Raw genomic sequence first — 10,224 nt, forward strand, 5'->3', positions numbered from 1 at the left:
TGTGACAGCACCATGTGAAGGGGTGTCTCGGAGAAGGGGTGTGGAAAGTCCCAAAATGTACGATATCATCGGAAGGGATTTCCAACTCATAGAGACTACAACCACTCTAATCCACGAAGAGAGCAGTAGTTTGTAGTGAATTTTGGGACTTCCCACAGCCCGTATCCGGGACACAGAGTGTACTGGTGTGAGGACCAATATATGGAGATAAGGTTAAAAATTATGAAGTGTTCCTTTAAGAACAGGGGCATCCAAACAAATCACATACAATACAATTGTACTCTAAGGATTTTGTTTACCATCTGAAAACATGACTTCCATCTGCGTAGTTCCTACTTGGTGCTTGTCTACAAACTGTATGATAGTGCTGTCATCGTTAGGTGAATGAAGAAACATGCAAAGTGAACTTGCTTGGTTAACCAATACTGTGTGGAGGGCCACATTATAGTCTATTTTGAGAGACAAGCCGAGGGACGCTTCAAATTGGTCCACGGGCCGCAATTGGCCCCCGGGCCGGACTTTGGACATGCCTGTTGAAGAAGGGCTCAACAATCAATATTTGGTGGAGCAACCCCAATTCTTTATCACAGCTTTGGTGCATCTGGGCATGCCCAATCAACAACTAATCAATATCTCATTAAGCTGAATCAGGTAATTAAGCTGAATCAGGTGTGCTGGTGGTGGAATTTAGCAAACACATGCGGCTGGTTGTCCCAAAGTGAGGTTTGGGTAACCTTGCGAGGCAGCTGGATTTGCGCGGGACCACGAGATCATGAGATCACTATCACACGACAAATCCACCTTGAATCCGAACCACCGGTGGTTCGCACCAATCAATGTCCCATGAGGCATCTTCGGGCGCGCCTTGGTGTGATGCCAGTGAGAGCGAGCCCATGATAGCCTGCCCTATGAAACGGTTTCCTGATGACTCGTTCCTTCCCCGATGGTTATGTGAAAACCAACCATCTGGATGCGTCAGGTTAAGGCTTGGAAGCCGCCGCCATATAAAAATACAGATATTCAAAAAATATGGGGTGGTCTTAATTTTCCCCAGAGCTGTATATAGAGCGGCTTGGCTATTCTCTATATTTCTAGATATCAAAACCATTGTCATGTCTTGGCAAGGTCTTGGTGACACTTACCCAGTACGGCGTGCGTGGAGAAACATCTGGCATCTCCGGTAGTGGCACCTCTGTGGGCGAAGGCAGCAGAATCGGAGAGGCATCTTCCACACTGTCTATGGTGCAATCACAGTTGGGGAATCTCGCACAGCACCTCCTCCCCGTGTTTCCTATCTGGAGAAACAAACACCAGCTTTAAATGGGCATTAAGTAACCTATTAGTTTTATATCAGGTACCAAGGAATTGGAGCAACATTGACAAATCTCTGGCAGATTGTGGTAGTCTGTAGTCTCGGCCACCAAACGTCTGGGAATTTCACTGTCAGAAACTGTGTCGCCGAGCCCGGCGAAAACCGCCGGCAGCAGACACGCCTACATTTATTATTAGAATTTTATTTGGTAGCGGCAATGCCATTTATCATAGTCCTAACACAGAGCATGAAGCTGATATGCTCCAAACAAAATTTATAGCTGTGGTTTATTTTACAATAATTCTTCCTACCCGGAAGTGGTCCGCTTGCTACTGTGAAGTCATCAGCAGGCTCTGTAACATTAGCCTCGGGAGTCGGGTTTATCGCTGGGGGAAAGACCTCTAGCCGCCGGGGCCGGATGAAACATGTCCTATTAACACATTGAGTGCCAAGGACGTCTGTGGACGTCCTAAAAAAAAGTAACGTTCAGTGCCAAGGACGTCTGTGGACGTCCCAATATCATAATTCATATTATTCCATAATTCTGCTGTTTAAGGTCGTACCCAGCCAGTGAGCATGAATCCCTTCAAGGGATCACACGGCGCTACCTTAAAAATCTACACCGCAGCTGCGCCACCCTAAAACCTTGGCGCTCAGATCCTTTACTTTGTGCAGGAGAAAGCCGTGATCAAAGAGAAACCGATGCATGCTGCAGCCAGAGCCATATAGATTGCTCTGTCTGCAGCTGACAGTTGGCTGCGATCCGCGCCCACAACTGAGCTCCTCTGCCTCTGTCTATCTGTCTGCATATAGTTTCTCCACACGATTACCCGCCAGAAAGGCAGCACCCGACGCCGAACGGCCAAACCTTTTCCTGCAGTCCCGTTTGGCATTTCCTTGTCGCGCTGGGATCCGCCTGGGAGCCGCCGTCAGCCGCCCGGCGCAAAAACGGAGGCTGCGAAAATAGACTGTGTGCGTGTGGGGAGGAGTTTGCAGCTCAGGGGGGGAGAGGGGGGTGGGGCACGCAGGCTGCACAGAACTACACCACGTCACTACATCAGAAAATATTAGCTAGAGTCAGTGAATGTGCTTGAAATTAGAGTGCAAAAAGTATTCATAAAAGTGACTTTATCTTGAAAAGTAAAAAAAGACAGCAGAAAACCCTTGAAAGTGCTCTTCTTTCAGAGGCTGTCATTTCATAATGGAACTGTCTAGAAACCAAATTTCTTCTTTGAAAGAAGCAGGAGTGTCCAATGTTTCATTAGAGTCCAGCCCTGTCCATATAGCCCTAATAGAAAAAATTCTATAGCTGTTTTCAACTGAATGGAAGTGAATCTGGCACAGGCTCCAGACAATTTTACTGAAGCGCTGTGGCACTCAATGTGTTAACAGGTTATGTTTGTTTCTAAGTGATTAATATGTTTCTCCGCAAATGCGACTATGTTTTGCGAGACACCGGTTCTGCATGAGAACTGCCCCCAGAAAGCAGGCCCGCCCACAGCACTCATGATTGGTTCTCCGATGCAAGGCTTCCAACAGCGCCACCTAACGTTATGCAAAGATTTAAATAGTAATATTCTCAGTCTTACAGGAGTGAAACGGATTAAGACTGAGGGCTGAGTCTAGGTAGTCTGTAACATACACAAACCACCTGCCCAAAAATCAGCCCCCATGAATCTTATCTACTGTAAGTCTGACTGTAAATTCATGTAAATCCACTGCCTATTTAACGTATATTTAACTCAGTCTGTAAATCTCATGTAAATCCAACGTAAATTCATATTTATCATCCACAGAACACTTCACCACTCATGTACATATTGTATATATTGACTCGATTTGATTCGATTTGATTGCATTTGCAACCTTGCGATTGCCGTTAGTTATCTTCCTACTTCTTATCCCTGTATATTGATGTAACCGCTACGCTGCATACAGACACTAAGACAAATTCCTCGTATGTAACTTGCATACTGTGGCAATAAAAGTGATTCTGATTCTGATTCTGAATAGAGACTCACCTCCCCGATCATGGACCACCATGTCATCTATATCGATGAATGCATTCTACTAAAAGCAATCTTACAGGGGCTGACTTGGATAACTTGATTCTCGGTTAGTTACATTTCATTGAGCTGAAGAATTTGGATTGAACTTTGTTCAGATCTATTCAAAATGTCAATTGCACCTTTGATATGTATTACAGTAAGCAGCTGCTTGCTGGGGGGAGATTCTGTGTCCGTCTGTTGTAAATGACCGTCATTGTTGCAGCTTGTGGTGTTCAGACAAAGCGAGACTTCTGCTTTCACAGCCACACGATACTGAGAGACTATGAGGAAATCAGAGACATTGTGCATCTACCTAGTTTCCCTTAGCAGAAATAGGAAAAGAGAGAAGGGGGAGGAATGGCGCAAACATGAGCTACTGAACCCAGATCCAAACAGTCCCGTACCTCCTGGATCGATGTGCCGAACGGCCACAGAAAGTACCATGACAACTGGCAGCAAAGCTTACCTGAAGAGAGAGAAGGAAGAGAAAAAGGACGAGTGCAATATTTAATGATGATAGCAATAGTTGTTTTTTTATGAAGTCCCGCCCACACCCTCTCCCATTTTCACCCCTATTTGTACTTGGCCAATTCCCCTTCATTGCTCCACCCCTCTGCCGATCTGGGGAGAGCCGTAGACTAGCACATGCTCCCTCCGATACATGTACAGTCGTCAGCCGCTTCTTTTCATCTGACAGCGGCGAGTTTCACCGGCAGGACGTAGAGCGTGGGAGGATCACGCTCTCCCCCCAGTTCGCCTCCCCCCGAACAGGCACCCTGACCAACCAGAGGAGGCGCTAGTGCAGCGACCGACCAGGACTCATACCCCACCAGGTTCCCACCCACAGACACAGCCGATTTTGTCTGTAAGCCAGAAGTACTGCTGCTGGGAATTGAACCCAGGTCTCCGCGGTGGTAGACGAGTGCTTTTTAGTATTTACCTCTACACACTACACCCAGACGCCCCGATAAAGATGTAATAGTTGATCGTGTGAATTGTGATCCAACACTGTGATGATTGATTGAAGCCAGAAGCTGTCATACCACATACCATACGGTGCCCCAATCACAGTGATGAACATCAGTACGCTGACCAGGAGATACACCAGAGAGAGCCACCAGCCGAAGAGAAACACATACACTATATTTCCACATGTGATGAGACGGCCTGACACCAGGAAGACAAGCAAGAGACATGATTAGCGATGGAGCATATGGGAGTATCCAGAGATCCGATAAAGTTATCTTCAACTCTACATCACTTTACACAAACCTCACACGCTACACAAACACACTAAGCCACACCTGGACCTGTTTGTGGTTTAACGACATTCAGTTCGGAGTAGAGCTCCTTCACAACGTCCGACCGGACTTCAAACGGACGCTCCGTCACATGGCTCTTCCATTTTCTGAAACCAAACTGACACACACACACACACACACACACACACACACACACACACACACACACACACACACAATAATTGAAACAACTGAGGGACTGAACTGTAGTGTCAGCTTTTCTGTCTATTATTCAAACCACTCTTCATCTGAGGTGGTTCAAATTCTTACCCTGTAGTTGTTGACTAGTTTGTTGGCTTCCACTTCGTTCTCTGCTCTGATGGTGGTTTTGCCAATTTCCTCCCAACTTTCCTCACAGGCATGATGGCTTTGACCTAAAATCGAAAGGGAGCGATCAGGGGAAAAAATACAATATCCTGTGAGGAATCTAAAGGAGAATGAGGCCCTGTACTCACATGGGTGTGTTGATGTGCATTTAGCTGTGGATAGTACAGGGAGCAAGGAGTGGTATGGTGGTGAAGGAGCGCGGGTGTCTGTTGAATTCAGCTGCTGTTGACCTCCATACATGGGGTCACAGATCAGAGCTGCTGGAGGATCCTGCTGCCCTGGAGGATCTGTAGCAGCAGTACAGCAAGCAAGAAGACATTATATATATATATATATATATATATATATATATATATATATATATATATATATACACAGTATATATATATACACAGTATATATATACTGTATGTATATATACTGTGTGTATATATATATTTAGGTATATACAGTATATGTATATGGAAGCCGAGAGTACATGTAACTAGCAGAAATGTGGCTTGGCATGTTGCAGAATCTAGAGTTATTACAGTCACTCCACTCCACACAGTTCTTAAAATGAAAAGTACCAGGAGGGCATTGTGTCATTTCTTTATTATTGTGTAGTACTGAAAATGTGGGTTCTGTGGTTATTCGAGCTGCTAGGCTAGCATAGCGTAATGATGGATTTTACAATAGTACATGCATGCATGCTTGTGAGTCATATTTTGGTATAGCAGTCAATGTACAAGAATGTTTGTATGTTATCAGCAAATGAATGATGCATCAAAATCACAGGTTTAGTGGCAAAACGTGTTTTTTTTTAGGGAGTTGCTCAATGCAATAGTGTATTGTTTCTCTTTACGATGAATTGTCACTAGGGCAGTTGGGTTTTATTTTCAGCCACACAGCATTCTACACACAGTTCATTACATTTCTAGAAAACAAGACATCCAGTCAATTTTCTCATGGTTATATATAAACACATCTTTGCCTTGAGGAGAAGAACAAGGCAGGAGCTGTGACTGATCCATGCATCAACCTGTGTTGTGTTGTTGGTCACATGTTTGCTGACTGTGCTGTCTAGAATCTGAGTCGCTGTCTCTAATTACTGATTAATTACCGCCAAATACAGACAGACAAAAGCTGGATTTGTTCATCAGATAAACTAGAGGCATGACTGCAATTTAGCAAATGGTAGAGGACGCCCTAGATCAGTGATACTCAACCCGAGGCTCTACAGCCACATGTGGCTGGCTCCTTCATGGGTAGTTGTGGCTCTTTTAACTCCTACTTAAAATAAATAAATAAATAAATAAATAAAGGGAGGAAAGGGACTTTTTTGGCTCTTACCGGGAATTGAACCCAGTTATATTTCTCACCTTCTATTTCTCGTTGTCTCACACTTAACAAGGGAATGTGTCAAATATCGTCTTTTGTTTATTACTAAGAATATTATCTATAGGAACCAAACTTGACCACGTGACAGTACCTACAAACATATAGATATTTTCACAGAATTGTGTTGCTTAGGGAAAAGTTTGAAACCTACAGTATGGGTTATTTCTAGCTAGCTTATTTCCTGTCAACTATTAGAAAACACTGCAACAGGAAGTAAGCTATAGGACGAATCAGCGTGACATCACAACCACCCAGAAATGCGGAACCACGCAGCAGTTATGAGTTGTGCCAAATAAACATTAATATTTCAAAAACTATTCATCACATCGCTGATATTTTTTACATTCTGAGTGAGAGCAGAATTAGCTCAAGAGTCTGATATAATGACAATATATATGTCGTGTTAAATTTGTGTGAACTGTCGCAGTTTTTAAAATGAAGTGGTTTTGATAAACAGCACTGCCGGCTAGAGTGAGACACTCAAGGCTGGCTCCACATGGTCCCATTATAAAGTTCCCCGTTTCCACCCAGTGACACTGTTTGTTTAATTGATCAATTCATTCATTCACCAAAATGCTGGTGATTGGCTGATCCCTTATAGGTGCAATTTAGAATGTGTATGTTGTCAAGTTAAACCCATCTAGCCTAGATGAACCTAACCATCAAATTAATAGCCTACAATGCCAATCAAGTTACCAGAGCTAAATTAATAATAAAAAAATAAAAATAAAAAAATGGTATTGGTGATCATGCATTTTTAGCTGTCATTGTTGCTACTGTGTGTGTGTGTGTGTGTGTGTGTGTGTGTGTGTGTGTGTGTGTGTGTGTGTGTGTGTGTGTGTCCTCATATGTGTGTGTGTGTGTCTCATACACTCACACGCGCTCGCTCGCACGCGCGCGCACACACATACACACAGACACTGACACACACACACACACACACACACACACACACACACACACACACACACACACACACACACACACACACAATCTTATTCTGTCACCTGGCACCACGTGAGTGACTGACATGACAGCGCAACTGGTTGCATGCTGATGATGGTGTTACAGCTAGTTGTTACAGAATATTACATTGTCAGAATGGTACAGCCTAGTTGTTGTTACAGGATAGCACGCTGCAAGATGGAGTGTTTATTTATAGCGCTGAAACAACATGGTCGACTCGGCTCGTCACATAAAAAAGTGTCCGTCTTTAGCACGACTTCTGCTCACCTTGAGTGTCGGCAGCCGGCCTTCTCCTCCGGCTGGTTGTTGTGTCTGTGCTGTCGGCGGCGGACAGAGACATATCTGCCTCTCTCTCTGTCTCTGTCTCTGTCTCTCTCTCTGTCTCTCTCTCTCTCTCTCTCTCTCTCTCTGTCTCTCTCTCTCTCTCTCTCGAGTCTCGCAGCGCTTCTGTTTCTCCTCTGCTGCGAAGCAGCGACCGCACTGGATTCACGGATTAGACCGATTGGAATTGTGGGAAGTGTATGCCAATCTCGTGTTTTCTGATGCTGATTCTGATTTGGCTAGACTACTAGAAAAGTCGATTTCCTGAGAAAATGCGTATACTAGCATGTCCCAGGAAAACTGAGGTATGGTGATAAGATAGGCTACATCACTTTACGAAACAAAGTACAAAGTGCTTTGCAATCAAGACTCTTGATTCAAGAGAGATAAAGGACTGACAAATGGGAAAGATCAATCAATGAGGTAAAACAGGAATAAATTAGAAGAAAAATTGAATTAGACCTAAGGTAAAGAATGTGTGTGTGTGTGTGTGTGTGTGTGTGTGTGTGTGTGTGTGTGTGTGTGTGTGTGTGTGTGTGTGTGTGTGTGTGTGTGCGTGTGCGTGTGCGCGCGCGCGTGTGTGTTGGGTTGCAGATGCATAAGGAAAGCTCAAATGTCTTCTTGTGTTGTAGATACATAGGGAAAGGTAAAATGTCATGTGTCTTCTTGCTTGTCTGCAGGCCTAAGTGTCACCTGAACCTTTGACTGTTTAGTTATACGCGCAAAACAAAGTACAAACTAAACCATGTCAGAGAAGTCCTGTACACTGTGCCCTCCCAAAATAAACATTTGGTGACAAATAAGGTCACAAAGCCCCTTGTAAAGGTTTTTGTGACCCAAATGTTGAATTTGTCAAACCAGCAACCACCCCATTGAGCTGATCTATCTGATAGGACACGTCATTCTCATCCCCTTGTCCCACCTGTAAAACTGATCTTGGTATAAGTTGCCAAAATCAATCAAATTGTCCAACTGAAGACTGTATAAAACTTCACAGGATACGCCCCCAATGGTTTTGAGTGGCTATTTGAATGATAGACAGGTGTGATTGGAAGAGGTACTTCACCTTGGAGGTGGGGTTTTCAAAAGATCAAGTCTATAACCACATATAAAAGTGACAACACACACCAGTGGTTCTTGTGGACTTCCCTGGTCAGATCGCTCTGAGGCTATGGCAAAACACTGGAGTTCCACCTGTTTTATGACCCTAGCACTGCTAGGGTTCTTGGCTGGGACTTTGGTTGAAGCTCGTTTGTGGAACCAGGATCCTGAACCTGTCAAGCCTGGCAAGCCTCGACCACCAACGAAGGTCCGTCAGACTCCTCAGCATGCTGCCGTGATCCGGCCTCTGAAGCCTCGCCCGGTTATATCTGAACCTCAGGCGTCAGTTAAGTTCCCTGTAGCTGCTCCTCAGACTTCCACCCATCTCGCCCCCCATACATCACCGCCCATACATGACCCTCTCATCTGTGACGTACCAGCGAGCGTGAGGATCGATTGTGGATTGCCTGGTATCGATGCTGTCACATGCGGGAGCATAAACTGCTGCTTCGATGGTCGCCAGTGCTTCTATGGGAAGATGGGTGAGCATTTGATGAGGCTACTGTTGCTCTTTAAATAGAAAATTAACTTAACTTAAATAATTAACTGGATATAAAGTTACTGTCAACTCAAACATTATTTATATAGCACATTTCATGCACAAGCAATTGATTGTGCACATAAAATGAAAAATCAATAGTAATAATAAGTAAAATAGCAATAAAAAACAACTGAAGATGAATAACAAAAAATAATAGAACAATACTGCAATAAGAGTAATCAAATATGAAGTATGAATAAAAACAAAGATAACAACACGCATTGAGTGTTAAAGTTGTAACAATAATATAACAATCCAATATACAGGCTATAATCAAAAGTTCCTTACTTTTAAAAGAAGATAACTTGTGGTAACTTGTTCCAGCAGCTGGGATCTCTGATTGTTTTGATTGATAAAAGCAGAATTATCTTGACAGGATAAGACTCTGGTACAAGACACATTCCTCTGCCATCTTTTTATTATTTTCTTTCAGTATTGAAGTATTTGCTATGATTTTCTTTTTCAAGTATAAATACATGTCAAGTTATTAAGTGTTTTATCTTTGAATTATCGATCTTTAAAGTTGTCAGTTGTCCACGTACGCCACTGTAATTTCATCATTAAAAATTAAGGCTGACTTGAAGTAAGAAAATTAAACAAAAACCTTTGGATGGATCACAAGACTTTAAACAAGATATTTTTCTTCAAAACAAACTTACTGCATGTGTTTGATAAATATGTGAGTTATGTTATAGCTACAGATACCGGTAGGCTACATCAAAACTACTTTGGGGAACTTTCCACTATTTTCTGTCCTTAACATGCTCATAGTACTCTAGTAACTGATGAGGCCAAGATGTCACCGTCCTTAAGCACAAAGATGTATGAAATCGATATCTTCAGTAATGGGTTTCTTAAACTTTGTTAAACTTTTTTTGATGAAATTCATCATTGATAATTACAAGTAGGCTATAGAGTAATTTTGAT

At 43.2% G+C, this 10,224-nt stretch overlaps 1 protein-coding gene across 1 annotated transcript in view; it reads right to left on the reverse strand.

Annotated features, from left to right (window-relative positions):
* The window catches only part of LOC310792852 (uncharacterized protein), an 18,367-nt gene extending 10,644 nt beyond the window's left edge, over nucleotides 1–7,723 (reverse strand). Inside the window, exons 1-7 of the mRNA XM_083654614.1 lie at nucleotides 7,602–7,723; nucleotides 5,117–5,275; nucleotides 4,932–5,035; nucleotides 4,665–4,779; nucleotides 4,411–4,527; nucleotides 3,765–3,826; nucleotides 1,143–1,295 (exon numbers count right to left, since the gene is read on the reverse strand). Coding sequence (XP_083510740.1) covers nucleotides 1,143–1,295; nucleotides 3,765–3,826; nucleotides 4,411–4,527; nucleotides 4,665–4,779; nucleotides 4,932–5,035; nucleotides 5,117–5,275; nucleotides 7,602–7,674 — 783 coding nt within the window. The 5' untranslated portion in view covers nucleotides 7,675–7,723. The remainder of the gene's footprint in view (nucleotides 1–1,142; nucleotides 1,296–3,764; nucleotides 3,827–4,410; nucleotides 4,528–4,664; nucleotides 4,780–4,931; nucleotides 5,036–5,116; nucleotides 5,276–7,601) is intronic.
* Between the last annotated feature and the right edge of the window lie 2,501 nt (nucleotides 7,724–10,224).

This window comes from Poromitra crassiceps (genome assembly GCF_964638095.1).
Source record: "Poromitra crassiceps genome assembly, chromosome: 18".
Lineage (NCBI taxonomy): Eukaryota > Metazoa > Chordata > Actinopteri > Beryciformes > Melamphaidae > Poromitra > Poromitra crassiceps.